Source organism: Clarias gariepinus, chromosome 3 (assembly GCF_024256425.1).
Source record: "Clarias gariepinus isolate MV-2021 ecotype Netherlands chromosome 3, CGAR_prim_01v2, whole genome shotgun sequence".
NCBI lineage: Eukaryota > Metazoa > Chordata > Actinopteri > Siluriformes > Clariidae > Clarias > Clarias gariepinus.
The window spans coordinates 31,090,001-31,117,779 of record NC_071102.1 but is presented as its reverse complement, the minus strand read 5'-3'; the positions used below and the strand labels follow the sequence as shown (position 1 = coordinate 31,117,779).

At 38.7% G+C, this 27,779-nt stretch overlaps 1 protein-coding gene across 2 annotated transcripts in view; it reads left to right on the top strand.

The window, feature by feature from the left end:
- Positions 1-27,779, top strand: part of snx13 (sorting nexin 13) — a 45,989-nt gene that overhangs the window by 4,272 nt on the left and 13,938 nt on the right. For both annotated transcript variants that reach the window (XM_053492344.1, XM_053492343.1), the window contains exons 2-13: positions 15,504-15,616; positions 15,745-15,847; positions 16,137-16,226; positions 17,036-17,157; positions 21,363-21,484; positions 22,074-22,178; positions 22,306-22,394; positions 24,879-24,962; positions 26,653-26,791; positions 27,081-27,169; positions 27,251-27,350; positions 27,448-27,641. In XM_053492344.1, the coding sequence (XP_053348319.1) occupies positions 15,504-15,616; positions 15,745-15,847; positions 16,137-16,226; positions 17,036-17,157; positions 21,363-21,484; positions 22,074-22,178; positions 22,306-22,394; positions 24,879-24,962; positions 26,653-26,791; positions 27,081-27,169; positions 27,251-27,350; positions 27,448-27,641 (1,350 nt within the window). The remainder of the gene's footprint in view (positions 1-15,503; positions 15,617-15,744; positions 15,848-16,136; positions 16,227-17,035; positions 17,158-21,362; positions 21,485-22,073; positions 22,179-22,305; positions 22,395-24,878; positions 24,963-26,652; positions 26,792-27,080; positions 27,170-27,250; positions 27,351-27,447; positions 27,642-27,779) is intronic.

The following is a 27,779-nucleotide window of genomic DNA, read 5'->3' as shown; positions in this document are numbered from 1 at the left end:
AAAAAAAAACCAGCCAGCAGAAAAAAGGGAAAAAAAAAAAAAAAAAGAAATAAATTGCACATCAAACAGAAATGGAAGAGAAGGAAAGTATTAGAAACAAAGCCTAAAAAAGCAATATTTTATTACAGATCTAATTGATTTGCATCTATATTTTCAAAATGGCTTATAAATGGTTGCCAGGTATCATAAAATTTCTGAATGGATCCCTTTATAGAATAGCGAATTTTTTCTAGATGAAGAAAATACAAGACCTCTTTAATCCAGTGAGTACCCACTGGTGGCGACGACTCCTTCCATCTAAACAGGATCAGTCTCCTAGCGAGAAAGGAGCTAAAGGCGATCATATTGGCCTTGGCGTCATTCAAGCGGACACCACTTGAGTCAACACCAAAAAGTGCAATAAATGGGGATGGTTTTAATGGTATTTGGCAAATTTTTGACAAGGTATCAAAAATAAAACTCCAAAAATTGTATAGCTTTGGGCATGTCCAGAACATATGTAGTAGCGTAGCTGGTTCCTGCTTACATCGGTCACATGTGGGATCAAAGTCCTCTCTAATCCTTGCCAGTTTTACCTTGGACCAGTGAAGCCGGTGAACAATTTTAAACTGAATGACTGTGTGTTTGAGGCAAACTGATGATGAGTAAATTCTATGTATTATCTTTTGCCACAGTTTATCTGAAATTTGTTCTTTTATATCATTTTCCCATTTGCTTTTAAGTGTATCTAATGTGGCTGAGTTACTTGTGTTTAATAACTTGTATACAGCATTAATCATCTGTTTGGCATCTGGTTTACAGCTATAAACAGAATCTAAAAGGGATGGAGAAGGAGACAAAGGGAAGGAGTCAGAGTTACAGGAAATGAAATTCCTCAGCTGTAGATATCTATAAAAATGTGTCCTGGGAATGTTAAACTTTTGTACAAGTTGTTCAAATGAGCCAAAGATATTGTCAGTGTAAAGATCGTATAATGACACAATACCACACCTAAACCAAACCCCAAAAGCATTATCCGTGTAAGACGGAGCAAACATACAATGTCCATTTAATGGTGCTATCAAGGATAGATCAGTAAGCTTAAAATGACGCCGAAACTGATTCCAAATTTTAACTGAGTGTATAACTAGTGGGTTTGAGGTAAAAGAAGATGTGGGTTGTTTTTGTGGCAATTTAGCACATAATAATGATGAGAGAGATATTGATCCCATGGATGCTTCCTCTATAGCCACCCAGACGGGAGGGTTGACTGCATACTGTGCCCAGAATAACATTGCCCTTACATTAGCAGCCCAGTAATAATAAAGAAAGTTTGGAAGTGCCATTCCTCCCGATTCACGGGGCCTCTGTAGGATACTTTGTTTAATACGTGGTTGTTTTTTATTCCAAATAAAAGTAGAAATCTGACTACTTAAGTTATTGAAAAAAGATTTTGTTAAAAAGATTGGAAGACACTGAAATAGGTACAGGAATTTTGGAAACAGATTCATTTTAATTGTGTTTATTCTTCCGCCCAAAGAGAGAGGTAGCAAGTCCCATCTTTCAAGGTCTAATTTTGTTTTGGAAAGTAGAACCTGATAATTCGCCTTGTAGAGATCTGCATGGTTGTGTGTTACCCAAACTCCTAGATATTTGATTTTTCTGGGACTAATCTTAAAGGGGGTTGAATCAGGAAACTGTGCTATATTGTTTTTAATTGGCATCATTTCACTTTTTTGTAGATTAACCTTGTAGCCAGATATTTCACCAAAGTCTTTCAGTAAATCCACGAGTTTTGGTAGGCTATGGGGAGGATCGGATATGAAAAGCAGCATATCGTCAGCATACAGGGAAACTTTGTGTTCCACTCCCCCACGAGAGATACCTTTAATATTGGCATTTTCCCTTAATGCGATAGCCAATGGTTCAATAGCCACAGCAAAGAGAAGAGGTGACAAAGGACACCCCTGTCTAGTACCACGCTGAAGCTCAAAGAAAGGGGATAAGTTGTTATTTGTCCGAACGGCAGCCAGTGGGGATGAGTATAGCACTTTTATCCATGATATAAATTTAGGGCCGAAACCAAATTTACCAAGAGTGTAAAAAAGAAAATCCCAATTCACTCGATCAAATGCTTTTTCCGCGTCCAGGGAAATAATTGTTTCCAAAGTGTCAGATAGAGATGGGTTATAGATAACATTGAACAGGCGCCTAATATTAAAAAAAGAATATCTGTTTTTTATGAAGCCTGTTTGATCAGGTGAAATAACACAATGCATAACTTTCTCCAGACGGCGGGCCAAAACTTTTGCTAAGATTTTCGTATCTGTATTCAACAATGAAATTGGACGATATGAACTACAGTCAAGAGGATTCTTTTCTTTCTTTAAAATTAAGGATATAACTGCTTGCCGCATAGTTGGAGGTAATGAACCAGAAGAAAAGCTTTCTCGGAAAACTGCCGCCAACAGAGGAGAGAGCTGATTGGAAAAGGTTTTAAAAAATTCTGAAGGATATCCGTCTGGTCCAGGTGATTTACCAGATTGCATACTTTGGATTGCTAGGGCTATTTCTGTATCAGATATAGACTCATCTAATTGTAATGCTGTATCTGCACTAATTGTAGGAATACCTAAATTTTGAAAAAAGGCCTCTAATGTCGAGGTGTCAACAGCTGAAGGAGCAGTATATAGTAATTTATAATAGTGTAGGAAACAGCTATTGATAGTTAAATTATCAGTACACTTGATACCATGATCATTTTTAATTTCAGGTATAGCTTGTTTAGCCGAGCGCTGGCGCAACAGATTGGCCAACAGTCTACCCGTTTTTTCCCCGTGCTCATAAAATGAGGAGCGTGATTTTAAAACCAGATATTCTGCTTGTTTCGTCGAAATTAAATTATATTCCGCTTGTAATAATAAGCGTTGTTTAAGTATGGTTGGTGTAGGTGACACACTGCATATTGAATCCAATTTCTTTATCTTATCTGCTAATTTTGTAAATTGTTCCCTGGTCTCCTTATTTTGTTTTGCACAAAAAGAAATAATCTGCCCCCTTAAATATGCCTTTAAGGATTCCCAAACTGTAGAAGATGACATACCTGGAGTTTGATTGACATTTAAAAAAAACTCTATCTCTGAACTCATAAAGCTCACAAACTTCTCATCTGACAGAAGTGAGGAGTTAAATCTCCAAGGACGATAGTTAGGCCCTGCACTGGGGATATGGATTGACAGAGTCAGTGGAGAGTGGTCTGAGATCACTATGGCTTTATAATCCGAATCTGTTACAAGAGGCAGAAGCCTTTTATCTACAAGAAAATAATCTATGCGTGAAAAAGTATAATGTACTGGAGAATAAAATGAGTATTTTCTTGTAGTAGGATTTCGAAAACGCCAAACATCTGCCAATCCATAAGCCTCCAGGAAACTTTGTATCACTTTTGCTGATTTGGATTTGGGCGTTTTTTTTTGGGAACTGCGATCTAACACAGTGGAAAGAACGCAGTTTATATCACCTCCTATGATAAGGTGGTGGGTTGTCATATTTGGGATCCGAGACAGAAAGTTAACAAAAAAACCTTCATCATCCCAATTGGGTGCATACACATTGGCTAGAATAAGTGGGAGCCCGTATACTTGCCCAACTACAATAATATAGCGGCCAGCAGTATCTGCATCTACAGTAGTTGCTACAAATGGTAAGTTTTTATTAATCAGGATAGCAGCCCCCCTCGCCTTTGAGCGGAAGTTGGAGTGATATACTTGTCCGATCCACCCCTCCCTTAATTTAGATTGGTCACATGTACGTAAATGGGTCTCTTGAAGAAAAGCAATATCAGCTTTGAGGTGTTGCAAATGAATGAGGACTTTTTTCCTCTTTACAGGATGGTTAAGGGATTTAACATTCCAACTAACAAAATTAATCAAACAACCATTAGTCTGTCTAAAAGAAACGCCTGTTTTTGTCATGAAAAGTTAATAGCAATAGTGAAGCTGCAGATTTACACAAAATAGAATAGAGCCAGGAAAAAAGAAAGAAAGAAAGAAAAAAAGAGAGAGAGAAAGAGATTTTTTTTTAAAAGTACTGCTGACTGGCCTGAACCCTAACCCAATCACCCATTAAACCCAGGTGATTAACCCAACCCACAACAACAAATCCACACACTGTGCTTATCTGGATCCTACTGAGCCAAAATCAGGCTCTCACTAAACCATCTTATAAGCTTGTAACAATAAAATATATGAACAAGTCTAAACATTAACTAGTCAACATCATCCTTATTATGATTATAAAGCGTTAATTACAAAAAACTTTGTACTGAAACTAAAACGGACACTTCAACGTAATTACACTAACTTGTAATATAACACTGTAGTTTACCCCGGTCAGTACTGTATTTACCGTCCATGTGCCAACGATAGGAAATATGAACGTTCTTCAGGAGTTAAGGACTGGCTTCTGCAGAAGTAATAACACTGTGCTTAACGTAGTGCATGGCTTTATCCGGATCAGTGAACATCTTGTCCTCGCCCTTATAGGTGATACGGAGTCGTGCAGGATACAAAATGCCGAAGCGCACACCGTCCTGTCCTCGTAAGAGCTTTCTAACCTCAGTAAATGCCGCACGAGCCTTGGCCACACTCGGAGTGTAATCGGGAAATATGGATATTTGCTCCCCGTTAAAGCGAAGTGGACCTCGGGACCGAGCACGGCGCAGTACCTCCATACAGTCCTGATGGTAGTGTAATTTGGCCACAATGGTGCGCGGTTTCCCTCCTTGCTTCTTGGGCCCAGAACTTCTATACGAATGGTCAATAAGGAGGTCCTTGTCCATCTGCAGAACTTCGGTCAGTACTTTAGAGACAGACGCGGTGGAGCTTGACCCCGGTTCTTCCGGAACGCCCAGGATTCGAATGTTACATCTCCGCATTTTCCCTTCCATGTCATCATACCTGGCTTTCAGTTCGGTCATTTCTGCCTGCAGGCTCGTTATAGTAGTTTGCATTGAGACCACTTCATCCGACCATGTGGACAGTCCGCCCTCCATGTCCCTCACAGAAGACTTAATCTGGTCCATCTCCGCGCGGGTTGTCGCAACGCAATTGGTGATTTCGGCCTTGAGCGTCTGTAACTCACCCTTAATGGAGTTCAGTTCTTCGGTCAGTGCACTTCTCAATTCTTCCTTAATAACAGTTATAATGTCACTCTTGAGTGACATAAGAATTTGAGATTTGAGGTCTTCGACATCCATTTTTTCCAATTTTGATGAGGATGAAGTAGCGGCGCGGCTTGAACTCGGCTCACTAACGGGGCTGAGGGCCGAAGGTGTGCTGGGCCTAGTGCTCGATGATCCGCTGAATTTGTATTTTCTTAAGTTCGCAGCCATAGCCGACACCGAAAAAAACTACTAAATTTGTCACGAAGTTATGACTACGTGTTACTGACCAATTAATGAATAAACTAGAAATTAAAAAAAGGATTTTAACATATTAAATGTTATTGTTCAGCGAGAGCCCGACAAAACACGTCCTACTCCATAATAGGCTCTATAGCGCCCCCCCAAGTTTTAAATAAAATTTAATTTGTAAAGTGCTTTTAACCACTGTCATTGTTGCAAACCAGCTGTATTTATCAGTTATCAGTTTGCCCCTGATGAACGAGCTGAGAATGATGGTGGCAAGAAAAAAACTTCCGGAGATAACAACAGAAAGAAACTTTGAGAGGAACCAGACTCAACAAGGAGCCCAATGTCATTTATGTGATTTCAGACAGTATAAAAAGTGTGAAAAAGTTGATGCTTATTCTGAGAGAAAGCAGTCAGAACACAGTGCATCTTAGTTTCTTGTGTAGGGGACTGCGTAGCTGCAGACCAGTCAGAGTGTTCATGCTGACCATGGTGTCCACCACCACCAAAAGAGCGTACAATGGGCATGTGAGCATCAGGACTGAACCATGAAGTAATAGAAGACAGTGGCCTGGTTTAATGGATCACAGATGGCCAGATGTGTGTACGCGTCACTAACCTAAGGAAGCGATGGCATCGGGATGCATCATGGGAAGATTTCAGACAGGCTACTCAGCATTAAATGTGGTCATAATGTTATGGCTGATTGGTGAGTCTCAAAGTGACAGTTAACTTGATAACTTCAAGGATCTTTCTTCATGGATCTGCTGAAAATATTAATCAAATTAAAACTACTCCTGAATGACATGCGTAAAATCTTTATTTTTAACACGTGATCTTTAGTTTAAAGACTTGCATTTACTGTATTGATATTTATTTGATTGATGCTAATGTTAAACAGACTGCTGATCTGGCAGAAAACTGTAAGAAGTTAAAGACAGTGTTTTTAGTAAACCTCATCATGTTTTAACTAAAAATGTTCAAACTGTGACACATTTTTGATCCTCTAAACTAAAATAGACCCAGCTGAAACGCAGACGATGACACCTGTTATTTTTAGCTTCTGACTTCTGCTTAAGTATTGTAATATTACTCAGCTGTACTCTCTGTCTCTACAATGAAGGATTACTGATTTTAAAATCAATAAAATAAATTGAGGTAATCCGGCTAATTTATAAACATTTTATTTAATCTGGTAATTTTAATAATCTAACTAGCTAATAAATATCAATTACTTGTGTTAGATCTAATTTATCCTATTCCTACATTTCACACAATGCTATTTGGTTTTCTAAATAAAAAGATTGATGCAGTGGTGCTTTAGTTTTTTGTAAAGCTTCCAGGATTGCAGTGTCATCTCACTAACTAGCTGAGCTGAATCTCTTCTGTAACTTGTTTAGCTGTGTTGCATTACATCGTTCACACTAACGTCTAGGATACTTCTGCTTTCACACCTCATTAATATAACATTAAACGTCTGCTGAAAAATCGCAATTGAGTGTGGAAAAAAAGCTAAAGGACATAGAGTTGGCTTAGTTGCTTATTGGTGCAGGAATCTAGAAATGCATGTGCTTTTCTCGGTATCTGGTTTCCGACCGCCAGCTCGACATTTGAAGCGCATGTGAAGGCGGACAAGGTAGTGCCTACGCTACCAGTCAAAAGTTTAGAGACACCTTCTATTTCCATGGTCGGTCTTTCCTGATTTTTATTTCTTCTTACATTGTAAAATAATACTGGAAGCATCCAAAATATGCAATAATCTCTTTTGAACAGTTAATATTGAGATGTGTCTGCTATTTATGCTCTGTAATGTCTTCATAACGGCTCTAATCTGAGGTGCTGTTTGTTAATTTGTGATTTATGAGGCTGGTAACTCTAAATGATCTTCTCCTCTGCAGCAGAGGTACGTTTTGGTTTTGCTTTCCTCGGAATGGTCTTCACGAGAATCTTGCATATGGAAGAATTGTAATTCCTGCATGAGTCCTACTCGAACCTGGACTTGCATGAGATGCAGCAGCAGAAGCCATTATTTGGGGGGTTATTTCCCTATAACCAGGTCCTATGGAAGCATTGGGTTCTTGGTCTTGGCTGACAGAAGCTGAATCTGATGTGTGTTCCTTATGGATTGGTGCGTGGTGAATTTTGGGATGCTTTTTTGCTCACCATGTTCGTAAAGAGTGCTTACTGTATGCATTAGTCAATGATAATCCTTACCTTTTATTGTTTTTCAGAGATGAGGTAACTGATTGATACAATAAATGTTGGTAGTGGACCAACACTTGTTTAAAAAAAATGGTGTGAGAACATTTTAGTGACTCAATATTAATATTACTTCCCATTTGAACCACATCATGGGCTAAACCAGAACTCTATGCACTACTAAACACCTTATGCACTTCATGCATGGTTTTTAAAATCCTAATTTTAAAGTCAGCATCTATTAAACAGAGGATATCGGATCATATCTGCCTCAGATATTGGTGTCGTATTATTTCTGTGACGGACGTGTTGATACACAGGTTTAAACTTGTCCACAGAGGAAGTAATCCTCTTACGAGGAGTCTCTTTAAGCGTGACCCGTGTGTACTGTCTAATCAGTCCACACGTTATGCAGTTAATCAGCTATGCACTATAAACTGCTGAGTGGGCGGCCTGATGGGTTTTCACTCATGCCTTAATGGTCCCTTTATAGCTCGAGTGGTTGTTGAGGAAAGATCGATTAGCTCGTAAATCAGACTAGTAGGAAGCATCGTTTCTGTAACACAACTGCTTCTAGCTACATATACTTATAGTAGTAATGCACATGCCATTTACCTGCACAGAAATGTCTCGAGGCTTACACAGTCACCTTGAAAAGAACAGGATATACCTACTTCAGTTGGCTTGCAGCTCCTGTTTACAGAATACGAAGTGTTAATATTAGGCATGCACCGATTGCATTTTACTTAAATGGAAAATTCAATGCAATGTTCATGATAAAATATGGGCTATTGAGTAACTTTTAAACTTCTCTGCCCAAGGACACAGGGCTTTCTCTTACACAAATTATCTCAAAGTAAAAGGCTATTTTCACATGACCAGCCTGAAATCCGATAGGTTTTTAGGATTGACTGAACACACAAATCTAACACTTTTTTTTTTTAGATTGGATCTGACTTACTTACGGACTCGGTCCGAGGTCAGATAAACACTGCCTGGCCAAGAAAAAAAGTCACTTTTAGAAGGGTCAGATTATTAAGCTACATCAAGCAAAGAAAACAACTAAGGAGATTTGAAATGACTGAAACTGGATTAAGGACCATTTGAAACACTAATATCTGGAAGAGTAGTACTCAAGTTTCTCAACTTTGTGGAAGAAATGTGGTCAGAAAAAATCACAAGTGGAAGTCACTTAAACACTTCACGTTGCATGGTAAAAAAACAGCAGTGTAATTGTGGGAGTAAGAAGGTTTCTGTACGGGCACGTTTGTTAAAGAGATTATACAGGAAAACAACACTTAAATCTTCTTAGGTATCATATAGATTGGACTTTAGAGCAATGAAAAAAGGTGATGAGTTCAGTTTGATCCAATTGAGTGATGGGTGTGTCAGGGTAAAAAGGGAAGAGCAATAAGTGATGGATTCGATCATGCATAGGGTCCACTGTACAAGCCTCTGGAGGCAGTGCTATGATCTGGGGTTGTTTTAATGGTCAGGTGAACGTCCTGTTCAGTTGTTCACGATAAAGATCCTCTAATGGTAGACCAGTGATACTTGTGACCAGTCTCTGCTATTGTTAATTTTAGGTTTATTTGGGTCCTGTGAACCTGACTTCCGTGCGCTCAAATGACAGGAAGTAGAAAGAGGTTACAAGCGCAGTGTGACCCATTTTATAAGCATTGACCAAGCATCACAGGAAATAGTGTCCTATGTTTACTGTTGGTAAATCTGTATTATCAGAAATGAAAATACTCTACAAGTCTGACTTTTTCCCCCACATGTGTCTTCCTTCCTACTGGCACCACAGAGATGTTCTAGAGTTTAGTGAGTGGTAAGGTTGTGTCTACGAGGGGTAACACCTTGAAATTCAAATGTTTTGAAATGAACCCAGATACAAACACACATATGTAAAATGTTGAAATGCTTGTTGTACCACTTGAGTATGTAAAAGTTAAATGGAAATAATAATAATTAAAAAAATTACAGCAACTCATATATGCAAAGTATTAAAGAGTGTAATCTTGTGAAAATAAAGAGGAGGATGAGTGCAAGCTTTACCAGTAAGGTGACTGCAGAGAACAATGCGCATTGATAATGATTCTAAAAAAAAAAAAAAAAAGGTATTTTTTAGCTATAATTATTTAAAAAAAAATTCACATTATTTCGTGAATTAAATTGTATCATGAAAAAAGTACTGAGTTCTGACCGGAGTGTCGTCACACACCTAAAAGCAGTCGTGCACTTTCTGCTGAAGACTTGTGGGATGTAGATGTAACAATTAAGTTATTACAGAAATGATAATGTATTGATATAACCACACTATTTCAAATTAAAGCTGCTGTTGGGGAAAAAATTTTGTATTAACCCTTTCACTCGGGATAGAGAATTCACTCTGATATAAAGCCTCATGCTCACACTCTTGTTTGATTGCTGTACAAGGCCTATGAGCAGAGTGTGTGGAGCAGCTTGGGAATTTAGCCGATAAATAGCTTATCGTGTAAAAAGCTGTACATCGGTAAGCATTACCGAGAAAATTAAAACATGCAGCTTCTGTTAATGGTCATGTCTCGCGTGGAATATTTGAATGATAATTTACCAGAAAAGACACTCCGTCAGGGTCAGGCTTGCATTAGATTCCTCATAAAGTCTAGATAAAATGTTAATAGCATCATGTATATGATGACATGTTCCTAGGTTTCTGTTTGAAATGCACTTGTGGATTTCTTTTGTACTTCTGTATGGTTATTGCCAACTGAAGTAATATTGCCTCAAGCAAGTTAAGTCTTTAAACGTCCAACTCAGCTGCTTTTGCTTTGCAGAAAGTGAAAACTTGACACGTGCCTAACAGATGTCACTCAACTTACCAACAATCCTGGCACACTTCTAAACTATCCTCTTATTGTTGGTCAGACGGTATTGACACGCACACACTTGTTTAAAAAAAAAACCAAACTTACCAAAACTCCACCAACCAAACTTAAAGCACCCCCCCCCCCTTTCCCATTTTACTTCCAATCTTCCATATCCTACCACAGCCATCAGTTTGGAGTGGGGAGGCCAACACATGCCTCAGAGTCATCCAGTAGGATCCTTGTTTGGAGCTGTTGCACTGTTATAACAAAAATGCTATCTTTCCTCTTCCACATACATGAGCTTACAGATGCTCGGATTTTGCATTGTGTCGCTGTGATTGATGAGAGAGAGGATATAAAATCTTGCTAGTTTAGTTGTCTTGGACCTCGGGGAAGCGATGGCTCAGTCATGTGACCAAGCTGAAATCTAGACTATAAAAACATAAATTCGCCTCCCTTAACATGCCACTTTTCCTTGGATTTTGTCATTTATGCAGAATGAAAAAACTCAGCGTTAAGCCGCCTCAGTGTGTGCTTTTAAGAAGTGCCCTGGAATTTCAAGCTCAGACTAGGCGTGACGTTTAACAAAAGGACTAAATTGTTTAATGGATCGTGTGTATCGTCAGAAATGCCACACATGCCATTGCTTATATAAAAAGAAAACAAGGCAAGGTGAACTAATGGTGAGGTGTTTTTGCTAGTCACTGGATTTGTTACTCACTCCACAATTCAGTGTTATTTTTCACTGAGTAAAAACCTGTTGCCCTTAAGTCCCACCTTCACAGTCTGTGATTGGCCCGTATATCATGAGGCATGGTGACTTAACCAATCGTAGGAGAAAATGAAAATCCTTGTAACCAATTGTGCCGCAGAAGGTGGGATTGTATGAGGGGGGAGGGGGGGAATATTAATTTACATCTTGCTGTATCTGTTAATGCTAGAACGAGCCCAGTGCTGTCAATTGTACTTTGAATTGAATTGAATTGAATTTAATTTAATAAAAATAAAAGTCTTTCCCTGACGATCAGTCTCAATCTCTGCTGATCTTTCAAGTCATTATTTTTGATGCGCTACAGCTTAGGACGAATTAACTGTCTGATCCCCTTTATATAAGATATCAGTGTGTTCGCTGTTAGCGGTTTACTGTTGTTTAAACTCTCCTGATGGCGTGTCCACGCATCACACGTCTCAACACGTCAGACCCCTGTTTCGTAATGAGGGTGCTTCCTTTTCACTCAGATCTCATTACTAACCCTGCTCCCGGATTAAAGGCGAGTTATTATCGACCCCAGATTCTGCCTCCGTTCCTAGAAGGTACACTTTTCCCACCGTGAACTGCAGCGTGAAGGGAATTAATGATGGATAAACACTGTTGCACCACTCCAAATGTTTTTTTTTTTTATTGGTGTCTCCAGATGTGCATTTTTGCACGTCGTCTTTAGCAGGTGATCTTTAAAAGTAATCTAGACGTTTCTGCCTTATGCTGTAACAAGAAGTGTTTCTATTTGTTGATTAGTGAAACTCTAAGGACTCTGATTTGTTGATCTTAAAACACGACTAGCCACAGTACACTCCTGCTACACGTACAGAGAGTGGGCTGACTGCCTTAACCAGTTTCTGAAGGGATGTGAAATGTGCTACTACGTTATTGTTCTGAATCAGCCCTCAGAACATTCAGCCTCAGTGTTTAAGCTCTATCCATGCTTTTTTTTTTTCCCTCTTGAGTATTTTTTATGTTCTATAAGCGGTAGGCTTTAAGGGTTTAAAAAAGTGTTTTAGGAGACCCTTGCGCTGTCGTGGCTCGTGTGAACACCTGTATTGATTATTTTGCGAGCAGCTTTGAAGCTCCGATTTGAGGATTTCCGTATCCTGTTCAAGTCATAATGGCTAATTGTGCAGCAGTTTATTTTGTAACAATCAGTTTACAAAACTAAAGCGTAAGGTTTATAGATGATGAAAGTCGGATTAAACAAAAGGCAGTGAGAATCCCTTGAGTCTAACTAACATGTTCACATCTTACAGCAGTCCTAAATTATATACAGTCCATTATCTATTTGTATGCCGTCTCGGCAGAAGCTAAAGTGACTTCTACTGTAGGGTTTTTATTTTTATTTTTTATTTTTAGTAACAGCGAAGATTCAGCTTTGATGATTTGGGTTTGTCACAGCCGACAATGTCCGAAATAACAAATCAATTACCGAAGATCATGCACAGATTTATACATTTCCCCATCACAAAGCATGAAGTCAACCAAAAACAAGCTGCTGTGGGACATCATCTGTGGCATGAACATTAAAACTATTGTCTCCGGTACCGATGAGGAGGTGTTTGTGAACTGAAAACAGCGTCACAGCATTACACTCAAGTGATTATGGATGCAATATGGTTATGGATTAGGTGTAATTAATATAAAATATTATTTTTAGATATTCATATTAAATTGACTGTGCACATTTTTTTTTTTTTTTTTAAGATTCCGTTATAAGGTTGGATGTCTAGGTCTAGAGATTGGCTGAGCTCTCAGGGGGGAGGGAAGAGAGGTATTCACATTATTAACGGCTCTACAGCCAATCAGGGGCAACTGTAAGATCACGCAAGAGGAAGGAGCGGATAGCGCTGTTCTGCAAGTGATCTCCAGTTAGATTGTGACAGTCCTACACAGCTCTATTACAGGCACTTTAAACAGGCACAGTTGTGATTAAAGAACATCACGCATCTGTAAGTTTTGTTAATGTCGCACAACTGAGTGTCACACTTTTCGAACAGCCGTTCCACTCCTTGCTAAACATTAGGGTAGGAAGCTTTATAAATAACTTCTATGTCCTACTCTGAGCTAGGCATAATTTCAATTTTAAGTTTACTTTGAGCGCTGCTCCAAGGAGTGATTCTGAGACACTTAGTAAACATGAGCTCTGGTCCTTTCTCTTCTGAGACCGAATATTAAATAAACAGACTTTTGATTTTGTCCCTTGTTTGCTCTTTGTATGCTTTACCCATGTGACCTGTTGAGTCATGCTTGTTGTCGCAGTGTGTATGTGTGTGTGTGTGTCTTAGTTGACCTTTGAAGAACTTACTTAGTGTTCTTTCCGGCATGCCTGAGGCATGTCTGAGTTTGTGAATGTGTGACTTTGTGAATGTCTTTAGTTTTCTCACTAATAATAACAAGATGTTATAAAAGAGGAGTGCCTCGATATGATATCGACACAGCCCTTAAATTAGCACGAACATCTGATTCATCTGTCAGCCCATCTAGTTTTGCCGGAGAGTAATAGTTACAGGTTGAGTGCAAGGAATGTCGAAACCTCTGCACGTATTTAATTTTGCATTGCGTCATTTCATATCAATCTGCTCTCAGAATCAAGCTTAGAATCAATTCATTAAAAACATTTAGATCACATCGGTCACACTGAGCCATGAGTTTTATCATCTGCCGATAGTAGACTTAAGTGTTGTGTGAATCCTAAACTGTCTTCTATATAGAAAAAGTGTAATTTGTCATTTACTGGCAGTAGTTTATCTCTGGTTATCATGGAAATCTAAAGACAGGGCTGGATGTTAGCTGTAATTATAAGCGAGTTGCTTTTTTTCTTTTTTTTTTTTTTTTTTAAAGTTTGTATTATGCTCACCTTGGAGATTGTGTGTGTGTGTCTGTGTGTGTGTGTCTGTGTGTGTGTGTGTGTCTGTGTGTGTGTGTCTGTGTGTGTGTGTCTGTGTGTGTGTGTCTGTGTGCACTCTCCTGACCAAGTGCTACAATGACGCAATAGGCCAGCTTTCCTGCACTGGAAAAAACAGGAAGTCTGGTGACTGGGCATGTGCTCCTTTCTCACTTTTATTTGCTTTATTCCTTCTCAGTTTGGATCTTTTATTGAGCCATTCATAAACTCGCACACAACCTGTTTTCAATTAACTTTTAGCTCACGTTTGTCTCATGTAGTGTAAAGAACATGACTTGTTACCTTGTTAAGAAAATGCGTTCTGTCAGAATCTACTGATAAAACCAGCTTTCTGGGAAGAGTGAAAGACTTCATTTTTACCTCAGTCGTGAGTCAAACACAGGGCTGTGAGATCTTCAGCTAAAACACTGAAGGTGCTTTTTATTAAACAACAAATAACAGAGTCTGGTGCACATTACAAATTATATATTTAAAATAAACTTTTTTTTCTAAAATTCTGTTTTGATGGTAAAGTTGAAACTAGTGTTTAAAAGCATAACAAACTTTTTCATAGGTTTGTAGCTGGATGCAGGAATATCTTAATGACAGATAATGCAAAAATGATGAAAGTGAAACGCTTTCACTCTGTACATGTAGTGTCCTTTACCTGTACAGGTCGGAGATAAAGCAATAATCAAAATCAAAAGTCTTGAGCCACCCCGCATTTCTTCATATTACATTAACTTAAATGATGTAGATTGATAAAAAAAAATGGAAACTAAGATTTTACTGCGACTTACTGTATAGATACAATTCAGTAATTGGTTGTTTATGTAACAACATAATTTTTTTTTTATAACCCTCTTCTAACTTTTTCCTTTTTCCAACTCAGTCTGTGCGGTGGTTAAAAATAAAACTGAAAGTGCTCGGTCAGCTGTCCACTCTGAGAATCTGATGGATGTCTGGATTGGATTTTCTATTTCTCCTGCTTTTCTAGACTATGTTCAAATCGAGTGCTGCTCTCCTCACCACTCCTGACTTCAGGCTGGCGATCTCAGTGTGAGATACCCGGGCAAAGAACACGGCCCTTAAATAATAATATTCAGCTGTAGCTGCTTCTGCACTTCAGGGGGTTACTGTGTGCAAAATCATCACAATGACCTCCCTGCACCCTTTAACATTCCGATGGCTTTTGCCTAAAAAGAGCACAGAAGTTATCAGATGCTTCAATGTTTTGGCACCCAGCTGCCTGCTAGCAGACAGAGTTTTTAATGCTTTAGCTGGATGAAAGGGTCAAAGGAAAGTATTTATTAGTGGTTTGTGTGGATTGTGTTTTAAATCCCAGTCCTGTTTGCCTCAGAAGGAATTTGACGTGTATGTGATTAGTTTTTTTTTGTTTGTTTTTTTCAGGCCAGTCTGTCTGTCTGGGGATGGGGAGGCCTGGCAATCCTGCTTTTCCTCATCACATTTGGACCCTTTGCGATATTTTATTTGGCTTTTTATATCTTCTGTTTTCTCGGCGGGTAAGTGCCTCGGTCTTTTAGCACTGCCTATGACCATGACTATAAAGCTGTGCATCTTTCTCGTGCAAATCTTTTTTTTTTTTTTTTTTTTTTAATAATGTCTCGTGTTTTTTTTCCCTCTTCTTCAGGGGCTTTGCTGTCACGCTTTTATTTGGAAAGACAAATTCTGAAAAACACCTGGAGAAATGTGAACACTCCTACCTGCCCCCCACCCCAACAGGCATAGCTAAGGTAAGCACTGACTGTCTCGCCTTTTCAGCTCAGGTACCTGAAACTGTAGTCTAAATAACACGGCATGCAAATCATGGATTTCTGAACACATGTTTATGTAGTCGGGAGGAAAGCAACACAGTACCCATTGTACAACAAACCTTCTTGTGCAGCAAACAAACTAGTCATGAAAAGTCAAGCGTTGATTTTCCCCCAGACTATAGACTCTAGAAAAGTGTAAACAACTACACTGAGCAGTGCAACAGTACAGCACACCAACTTTCTCCCATCACCCTCTCTGTTTCCTTAGACTTTAGAGGAGCTGAAGCAGGAGACGAAACCCATCAAAATCGACCGGCGTCTGACGGGATCCAACTTCATCGACGAGCCTCTACAGCAGGTAACGTCCGTTCACATTTCGTGCAGGGTCATGATCCTGTGGAAGCTGATCTTGCACAACCTGCTGCCACAATGTCAGAGTGATGACACGGCAGGAAAACAAGTCACATGCATGTGGTCAGAGCTCTGTGAAATCATTAGGTCAGACACTTCATTTTGTGCACGGAGAAGCTTTTGACCTAAATATAGCTACTGATGCTTCGCGTTTATGCACATTAAAGAAATTTGTTAATTTAGAAATAAGTTTTTTACTGACGTAAACCTGTTCGCCATTACTAGAAGACACAGCATGCTTGTTTAGCGTAATGTCTGATTAACTGTGGTTATACATGAATTTGCTGAAGTGTGTCATCAGGTTTATTGTTCCCCAATCAGACTCATGAACTTTAGTTTAACCACTTGTTGTGTGTGAGCAGATTATTTGGCTTGACGTATAGAAAAAGTAGTTGCATACATTTTAAAGTCACAAGAACAGCATCGACTGCTGCATAAAATCATTGTTCCTCCTTATTTACTGTGACCTGTGAACACAGACGGTGGCCACAAAAACACTACACATTAGTGATGGGAAATTTGAATCATTTTAGTAACTCTGTTCTTTAAATCTTGTTCATCAAAACGAATGAATCTTTTTTTGAGTCATTTAGTTCATTTCGTTCTTTTGATCAGAAATAAGATAAAATGTTAAATTTTTAATAAACAGACCCTCAACACGTAGCTATAGTTCCAGTAATGAAAATATTACAGTGAAGCAACGTGTGAACATAGCTTGTGCATGACTCAGTAATCTGAATCTCTCTCTATTTTCAGGTGATTCAGTTTGCTCTGAGGGACTACATCCAGTACTGGTATTACACACTGAGCGAGGATGAGTCCTTCCTGCTGGAGATCCGACAGACGGTGCAGAACGCTCTTGTGCAGTTCTCTACACGGTACTCCTTAACTTCTTAGATCTTTTCTTCTTCCCCATTGTCCCCATGTCATGTTTTCAGCAGGTTTACATCTCCGTGTAATGAATTGACTAACAGAGGTTGAATATATTGGTATTGCATATCAAGTATAAGTACAGTGGAACTTTAAAATTTCAAATATCAGTGAAACGTTTCCCCCATAATTTGGTTTAAAAGTGAAGTTCTCATATTTTATACTTTCATTACACATAAAGTGAGACATTTCAAGACTTTTTCTGTTTTAACTATGATTATTACTTGCTTACAGCTCATGCAATTAAATCCGGTGTCTCAGAATATTACAGTATTTCCTTAGATCACTCAGTTCTGAACAGTTATGTTTATCTACACACTCAGTACTTGATCAGGATTCTTTTAGCATAAATTATTCTATCAGTGTAGCATGGCATGTAGGCAATCAGCCTGTGAGGGGTTATTGAAAAGTAAGTTGCTTTCATAGCAGCAGTCTTTAGCTTGTCTGTAGCTTGTCTTGTTTAGCTTGTCTGACAAGACTCCATGACTCTCTAAGGGTTTCCGGTCAGATGTGTTGGCTGGCAAATCAAGCCCAGTTGGTGGTGGTTTTGGCACAGTAAGCAGGTCCTAAGTCCTGCTGGAAAAGAAAATCGGCATCTCCATAAAGCTTGTCAGCATACTGGAGTATGGAGTGCTCTAAAATCTCCTGGTAGACGGCTGTCCTGACTTTGTACTTGAGGATGTATGTGTGTGGTGGCTCTTGATGCACTGACTCAAGCCTCACTCCTCTCCATGTGAAGCTCTCCCAAGTTTCTTGTAATGTCTTTGCCTGACTGTCTAATCTTGGTCAAGACCCTGGTCATCCCTGTTGCCTATACACCTTTTCTTACCAGTTTTGTCCCTTCTAGTCAACTTTTCATGACTATGCTTCCATGCAGCACTCTGTGAACAGCCAGCTCTTTCAGCGCTGACCGTTTGTGCTTACGCACCACATATAAAGTGGTGATGATTATCTTCGGGACAGCTATCAAGCATGTACTAAAATAGACTGAGAGAAAACCCAGTTTTTAAGCTGTATGAATAGTAATTTACTCAAACTTAATATAAAATTATTGTAATATTTTAGGATATTGGATGTTTCATTTTAATGAGATGTAAGCTGTACAAAGTTGTAATAATTGAAATTTAAAAAAGGCTTTAAATATTTTTACTTTACGTGTTATTTACGAGTTTCATTAAAAAAAAACTTTTTCTAAAAACATTTTTGCAATATAAAATGTTTTGAGATGCACTTTTTCATATTAATCATTACTGGTCTTGGGCTAATTCGGCCATTTTTTAATATATATATATTTTTGGTATACTTTTTCAGCACAGCACAACCTATAGTACGGTATATGACATTAAAAAAGTATTGCTTTGGCATAGCGCATAAATGACAACATTAAAAGACAAAAAACAACACAAAATTTGATTATTATTATTTTTTTTTATCAATAAAACTCAATGAGGCATTTTAAAACTGGAAAATATAAGGACAGGTTGCAAAGTCCACCCTTAATACAACTATTTTACAACATAAAACAGATGAGGACATAGGTGTTTTTTTTTAAATCCTTTTTTATTTATTGCAAATTATTTTCTGTACACAAGTTACAATACAGGCATTGCATCCCTAGAGTGTTACGAATGTTTAAGTAGCTCAGAAACTCTTAGGAATAAATATTAGATTAATTGAAATTTATATTTGCATGTACAGTGGTGTAAAACACTATTTGCCCCCTTCCTGATTTCTTATTCTTTTGCATGTTTGTCACAAAATGTTTCTGATCATCAAACACATTTAACTATTAGTCATAGATAACACAAGTAAACACAAAATGCAGTTTTTAAATGATGGTTTTTATTATTTAGGGAGAAAAAAAAATCCAAACCTACATGGCCCTGTGTGAAAAAGTAATTGCCCCCTGAACCTAATAACTGGTTGGGCCACCCTTAGCAGCAATAACTGCAATCAAGCGTTTGCGATAACTTGTAACGAGTCTTTTACAGAGCTCTGGAGGAATTTTGGCCCATTCATCCAAAATTGTTTTAATTTAGAATTGTTGTAATTCAGCTTTATTTGAGGGTTTTCTAGCATGAACCGCCTTTTTAAGGTCATGCCACAACATCTCAATAGGTTTCAGGTCAGGACTCTGACTAGGCCACTCCAAAGTCTTCATTTTGTTTTTCTTCAGCCATTCAGAGGTGGATTTGCTGGTGTGTTTTGGGTCATTGTCCTGCTGCACCCAAGATCGCTTTAGCTTGAGTTGACGAACAGATGGCTGGACATTTTCCTTCAGGATTTTTTGGTAGACAGTAGAATTCATGGTTCCATCTATCACAGCAAGCCTTCCAGGTCCTGAAGCAGCAAAACAACCCCAGACCATCACACTACCACCACCATATTTTGCTGTTGGTATGATGTTCTTTTTCTGAAATGCTGTGTTACTTTTACGCCAGATGTAACGGGACACGCACCTTCCAAAAAGTTCGACTTTTGTCTCGTCGGTCCACAAGGTATTTTCCCAAAAGTCTGGGCAATCATTGACATGTTTTTTAGCAAAATTGAGACGAGCCTTAATGTTCTTTTTGCTTAAAAGTGGTTTGCGCCTTGGAAATCTGCCATGCAGGCCGTTTTTGCCCAGTCTATTTCTTATGGTGGAGACGTGAACACTGACCTTAATTGAGGCAAGTGAGGCCTGCAGTTCTTTAGATGTTGTCCTGGGGTCTCTGCGCTTTTGGGGTAATTTTATTCGGCCGGCCACTCCTGGGAATGTTCACCACAGTTCCATGTTTTTGCCATTTGTGGATAATGGCTCTTACTGTGGTTCGCTGGAGTCCCAACGCTTTAGAAATGGCTTTATAACCTTTACCAGACTGATAGATTTCAATTACTTTTGTTCTCATTTGTTCCTGAATTTCTTTGGATCTTGGCATGATGTCTAGCTTTTGAGATGCTTTTGGTCTACTTCTCTGTGTCAGGTAGCTCCTATTTAAGTTCTTGATTGAAACAGGTGTGGCAGTAATCAGTCCTGGGGGTGACTACAGAAATTTAACTCAGGTGTGATAAACCACAGTTTTTGATCCATCAGGCGCTGAACAGAAGGGAAGATCAGTATCGTGCTACGCTTTTTGTTGGTGTGCGGCATTTTGCGATGATTCCTAAATCATTCTGCGCCGTAGAGAATAATGGTGTTTATGCTTTTAAACATTTATAATTTAAGGCGAATGTAGCTTAAAGACAATGTAGAGAGAAAATATATGTAGGTATCTTATCTGCGGGTTTATTTACGCAGCTATTGAATTCGGAGATGCGAATACAAAACTAACTTTACCGCGGACATAAACCAGGTCAGTAGCGTACTGTATGTAGTGAGCATAATAACGTCAATGGATACATTTGTTACCATTGATGTTTGTGTGTGTGTGTTTATGTAAATAGATAGATAGATATGTATGTACAGTGTATATAGATATGTATGTATATATAGATAAATATATGTATATGTATATGTTTGTGTATATATATATATATATATATATATATATAAAATCAGAAGTGACTTTACGGTCACAAATAGCCTGCTAGAATCTAGGACAAGCCATCAAGTTCCTCTTTGCTACTCTCGCACTCCGTCTCAGACAATGAAATACATGTGGTGTTGTCTAGTCTAAAGAACAGTTTTATAGCTTGGTGTGTGTTTTGTGATCACTTAATTTTTTCAAAACTTCCAATTCTAAACTCCAAGGGTCCCAAGTATTCCAACAGCAATGTAGCACAGTATTCCTGTCTCTCTCTCTCTCTCTCTCTCTCTCTCTCTCTCTTTCCTATGAATGACTTTTGCCCCGCCCTCGTGTTCCTCTGACGGGTTTTTTTAAGCATATTACATAAATCTGATTTCATTTTTCGCTTTTGTGCAATCTATGAACATCAAACAAGAAGTAGGATAGAGTTTGAAGCCAGCTTTATTAACGTGCACCACACAATATTATCATGCACCAACCAAGTGATTAATTACACTATAATTATAACAACATATTTTTTTAATTTGGTTTATTTATGTATTTTTTGGTTTGTTTTAATTGTGGACGTTTTTAATGAGTTTAGGTTAACTTTCCTGTGTAGTATCCAACTACCCAGAATGATGACCATGATGCTTTGCTTTGTTCAGGTCCAAAGAGGTGGACTGGCAGCCATATTTCACCACCAGACTGGTTGACGACTTCGCCACTCACCTCCGTGTTTTCAGGAAGGCCCAGGAAAGGCTTAACGAGAGGGAGGACCCCAAACAACGTGAGTCACCCTGACCAGTAGCTTCACTTCCTGTTTAAGTAAAAACTGGTTTCACAGCAAGATTAATGCAGCACTGATCAGCTTAAATATTGTTTCACTTGCGGCTACTTCAGTTGATTAGTTGTAGACGAACAGATTTGTAAATAAGGGTAAACCTGTTCACTGCTGCTGGCTAGAGCTGCTTGTAGGCCTGAGAATAGTTTAGGACAGAGGTTTAAGGGATAAGTGTATGTAGAGAGCGAGCAAAAGAGAGACAAAGACAGCTAGAAAAAGCAAGCAAGAGAAATGGACAGAGAGCACGAGAACATGACAGGAAGGAAACAGACAGGAGCAGAAAGAAAGAGAGAGCAAAGGATGGACACGAAAGACAAGCAGAATGGGAGTGAAACAGTGTGTATAAATGAATAAGCGAAAGAGAAACGGAGAGAGCAGCAAACAGAAAAAAACTGAATGTGTAGGAGAAGGAGAGAGACAGACAGGAAGCAGGAGTAGGAGAGATGGAGACAAGGAGAGACGGATAAGAGAGGGAATAGAAAGGAGAGACAATATGGGCAAGTATACGTTGTTTGAGTGTGTGTGTGTGGTGCAGGGGAGTCTCCCGAGGAGCTTCTGGATGCGTTCTTTGAGACGGAGGTTGAGATGGAGAGGAAGATCTGCAGAGATATAGTGTGCACCTCTCATAAAGATGAAGAAGGTGAGACTCACAAGAGGAGAGACGGACACACACAGAGTATCCATTTTTGTCTGCTTCCTAGTTACAGATAAAGATGCCGGATGGTCTGTGATGGTACAAGGTTTCTAACAGTGTTCCCTCACACCAGGGTTCCTGCGGGATCTGTGCGAGGTGCTGCTGTATCTCTTACTACCTCCTGGAGACTTCCACAACAAGAACATGAGATACTTCCTCAGGGTGAGGAATGGGAATGGGGGATGTTACTGCACCACTGTGAGAGGAATGTGGCTTTTAAGGAGTAGCTTCTGGCATGCCTGTGGTTAATCAAATCCCATTTACAGTTTTGGCTTCGGAATCAAAAAATTAAAACAAGATAATTTTAATAAAATAATAAAGCATGGTTTAGGTCAAGAAAATCCACTATTAAAAAGAAGTAAAAAAAAAAAAAAGTATGATGTTTCCAAAGTGAAATTAATATTTTGTTGTTTATCTCAGGTTGTATAAAAAACCTAACATTTTAAAAGGCGACACATGACTGTGAAACATTTGTCTTTTACTTCTCAAATTTCTTGATATGTATATACTGTACATATACACACACACACACACACACACACACAAAGTCAGCCGAAAAAATATACATATACGCTTTGGGGAAAAAATATGATGCATATTATATTAACCCTAGGATGCACAAGTGATATGACCCTACACTCTTCCATAAATGGGTCATTTTTGACCCACCTATAAAAGTCAATGTGTTTTATGCAATTTTTGTCATTTTGGTTGTGAATAATGAATTGCAACATAGTCTGTATTACATTTTAGACCACACAAAAATGATTTCATGTTTGAAATTGTATTATTTTTCACTTTATTACAGATTTTGAACATTTTGATAATTAAAAAACGAATATTATACAGAACAGCAATAGATCAATGTCAACATTCATTATTTGTATGTGTGTAAATGTCTGGTCATTGACAGTTCCTCACTCTTTTCTATTCTCTTGCAGGTAAGTCTCCGTGTTTGCTAAAGCGTTTGATGTGATAGTCCCTGTTTTGCCTTCTTGTGTCCTCACTGCATGCAGTTGTGACAGACTACCTTTTTCTGTCTGTGATCATTGCACACAGGCACATTGCACTTCCCACACCTATTGCTGACTTTGCGATCTTTGTTACTTGGGCAGATCTGACACCTCTTTCTCTTCAGTTGGCCCTGTCTGCTTCTGTCCTTTGGCTGGGTTGTGGGTTTTGTTTCTCCACACCTTCCCATTGCTTCAATGATCGGGGTTTGCAGTTGTGGGCAGCCTTCCAGTCGACTCCTCATGTGTGGTATGACAATCTCCTTTGAGAGCTCTTTGAGGAAGAGTCGTCGTGCATTGGTGATACCTTTGTTGAATTCAGGGTGCTGAGTCGTGAAAAAGGTATAGGCATTTAGGGTGGCGATGTCAAGGATGTTGTACCACAGCACCATGGGCCACCTTTGTGTTTGTCGCTTGCAGGTGTAGGTGCCAACCATCTGGTCCATGGTGTCAACACCTCCTTTGGTCTTGTTATAAAATGTGATCACTTTTGTTTTTTCTTTCTGGTGTTTTCGTCCACCATTTTATTGTGGTGCATCGTGCTCAGAAGGACAACAACCATTCCTTTCTTTCTGACGTAGCTGGCCATAGTAATGCTGCCATTGAATCCAAACTCTGTGCTGTGAACCTCCCTGGATTTGGAGCCCTTCATCAGAGGAGGGATATCTGGCTTGTTCTGCCGTAGAGTCCCCACAATAGTGAGAGCCATTTTCAGGAGATGCTGCGCAAGAGGCACACTGGTGAAAAAATTATCTGTGGTGATGTTGTGACCTGTGTTTCTTAATCTACTGCACAACTGCCGGACAATGTTCTCCCCCAGATTTTTCTGGTTGTCTCCCTATGTAAACCATCCCATCTACCGCATATGGGATGTGTGCATCACAAACCCAGAAGATCTTTAGGCCGTACTGGTGGGGGAGGGGGCTTGCTTGGCATGTACTGCAAAAACTTACTCCTGCCCCTGAATGGCACAAGCTGTTCATCCACAGTGACACAATCACTGGGAATGAATCGCTGACTGCAGTTGACTATAGGAGCAGGTCATGTAATAATTGTTATTGTCAGATTGTTAGATGAGGCTGATGGTTGTATGCAATACATTTCACTACATGTTGTGCATGTATAACTATGGTTGTGACAATAAACTTTGACTTGACTTGACTTGAGGTTCCCATAAAATTGTATGGGAAATGCATGTGGGTCATTTTTGACCCACTTATGGATACTTGGGGTAGTAATACAAATATTATAATTTCTTAAAAAGTAAAAGAGGTAACTTAAACATTTTAATGGAATGATTTTAAAAACATGTTATTTGAGGAATACCTGGAATATGAAAAGATAACAAATTTTAATTACAAAGATATTGCAAGAAAATGACCTCTCCGGGTCATTTTTGACCCACTTGTGCATCCTAGGGTTAATAGTAGTATAATATTATCATCATAATATTGTATTAATAATTTTATCATTATATATCAATATAAAGTATAGCAATACATTTAGTATTACAATATTTATGCAAGTTTTTCTTTTCCTGAAGTGTGTATACAATTTTTTGTCTGTCTCTGTGTATACAGTACACTGTACACCTATATGTTTTGTACCTAAGCAACATGTGGTATTGTCTGTCCAGGAAATTTTGGCGAGAGGAGTTCTGCTGCCGTTAATTAACCAACTAAGTGATCCTGATTATATCAATCAGTTCATCATCTGGATGGTAAGTCTCTCGTATTGTGTATATGGTTTTTTACCACTTCAGAAGAAATAACGGTTTATTCATTTTCTAGAACAGCAGCACTGACAGTAGTGTAGTGCAAATTTTAATCTTGAAATTGGTTCAAGGTAAAAAAAAAAAAAAGCTCTTTCTGATCCACTCCCTGACCAAAAAAATAAAAATAAAAATTACAGATTCACATGGGTCAAATTATAATCAAACAGAAGATTTGAGTTTTGAACTGTGTTAATAATCGATGTAAAGCGTTATTAAAACCTGTCATGTGGTCAAAAAGAAATCATGAATATAGATTATTTAAACACTTTGCATAAAAAATATATATATAATAATAAAATAAATAAACTGTGGAAATCAGTAAGAGCTTTTCCCTACACACACAATGTGATGAGAACTCATAGGATTGTTACTAGGCAGCTGTGTACTGTATATCTTTATAGTGAGCAAAAGCATTGAACTTTGGAGCAATGGAAAAAGTTCATGTGGTCTGATCAGTTCAGATCGAGCCTATTCCAGAGCAATAGTTTTCTTCAGTTGGTCAGGTCTGGGCTCAGAAATGTTATTTGGCAATAACATGAAGTCAGCTGATGACCTGAATGTACTGAAGGACTAAATGATCCATCTCTGGTGGTATACTCCAGGATTTAAATTGTGGTTTTGGGTGCATGAGGAATCATTTTCGCATCAAAGCTAAAGGCAGTAATCTGCCAGATGCTGTATGTTTTCTGATTAATAGTAGTGGCCTTTTTGCATTTGATGTTATGCTGCATTTCCATTTTTAAACAGGATCGGCAAAGATAATAAAATCTAATACAGTATGACTATTCCACCTTACCTTTGTGGGAACATCTTTAAAAATTAAAGATGTTCACCTTTTCGCAAATGTGTTAAAAACTGCCCTTATGTTTGTGGGAAATTTCTTACGCTTGAAGGATTATTATATTAAAAGCTACAGAATTGTATTACGCTTATGGGCCGTCATGTTGACGGGTGTTACAGGTTTGTCTTTTCTGCTTAAAAACTAAATAGTGTATGCCTTCTTTAGCTACAGCATTTTCTTTGGTCTTTACTTCTGTCAGTAGTTGTTTTCTTACATTCATAACATAGCCTTTCAGCATCTTGCTACAATAATAAGCGTTTTACGAAGTGTGTTGAAGGAACCGTAAGTGCAGGAGAGCCTGATGTTTCATATTGTGCTGTTGGATCTCCGTTCTAAAGGATTCAAAACGTGCCCTGGTGTACGTTTGCATATACAGGTGAAACTCAAAAAATGTGAATATTGTGCAAAAGTTCATTTATTTCAGTAATGCAACTTATATGTTGAAACTAATATCTGAGATAGACTCATTACATGCAAAGCAAGATAGTTCAAGCTGTGATTTGTTATAATTAAGATAATTATGGCATACAGCTCAAGAAAACCCCAAATCCACAATTTTCATGAGCTGTAAGCCATAATCATCTCAATTATGACAAATGAGTCATATCTCATATATTAGTGTATGTAATGAATCTATCTCGTATATTAGTTTAAAATTTTAAGTGGCATTTCTGAAATAAATGAACTTTTGCACAATATTCAAATTTTTCCAGTTTCACCTGTATGTTCTCGTGTGCCATGCTCTCATGTTCGCGTATGTGTTTGTATGTAAGTTCCTTGTATGCTTGTGTGTAGATCCGAGACTCCAGCTGCAACTACGAAGCCTTCATGAACATCCTGAAGCTGACGGACAAGCCGGCTGAACTGGAGGCTGTGAAAGACAAAGTGCAGGAGGAGCTCCAATATCTGCGCTCACTAGATACCGCAGGAGATGGTATATACACACGCATGTTCACGGATGTGCACAGAGAGGGCAACCTGTGATTAACCTGTGAATTTTGATCAGTATTCACTCATATTTTTACATATTTTTTTATGACTGCAGATCTTCTGCTGTTGCATAGTGATTTGTGATCACACAGTCGTTCAGCTTTCCCGTTTTCACACCCTTTCATTTTCTTCCTAACACCTCACCCCTGTATGAAGATGTCCTGACATACTCTGTAGACGCGATAAATATATGTATCCATCAACACCTTGTCTATTGTCTCGTTTCTCCACAGATATCAACACTATAAAAAATCAAATTAACAGTTTACTCTTTGTTAAAAAAGTCTGTGAAACAAGAATACAAAGACTACAATCAGGAAAGGTAGGAAATGTAATTCAATTAATTTATTTTTTATTCAGGTGGTGTATGTTTTAATTTTAGCTCATCGTCTTTGCTTTGCAGGAAGTCGATGCTGTGAAACTTGCTGCAAATTTCGGCAAATTGTGTATAATCCCACTGGATCATATCCTCGTGCACAACATAGCGCTTCAGTTTTTTATGGGTTAGTTTTGCAAAATTAAACGAAAAGTCATTTAAAGCCTGATAATCATTTCAGTGATATAGTATAAATCCTTTTATTTATCTGGTCACAAATCCAGACTACATGCAGCAGATGGGGGGTCAGGCAGCTCTGTTCTTCTGGCTGACGGTGGAGGGATACCGGGTGACAGCACAGCAGCAACTCGAGGTTCTACAGAGCTGGCAGAAGGACGGCAGGAAGCAGAGTGGACAGACTAAGGGCCTGTTAAAGGCCGCTGCTCTCGGGGTCTATGAGCAGTACCTCTCAGAGAAGGTCAGTTCACAGAACCGGTTTTTTTTTTGTTTTGTTTTTTCAGCACTACTCCTGTGGCAAGTGCAAGTCGTTAAGACACTAAAGTCCTGTTTGACACAGCTTTAAAATCACATAGCCATCATCAGGCAAGGGTTTGTT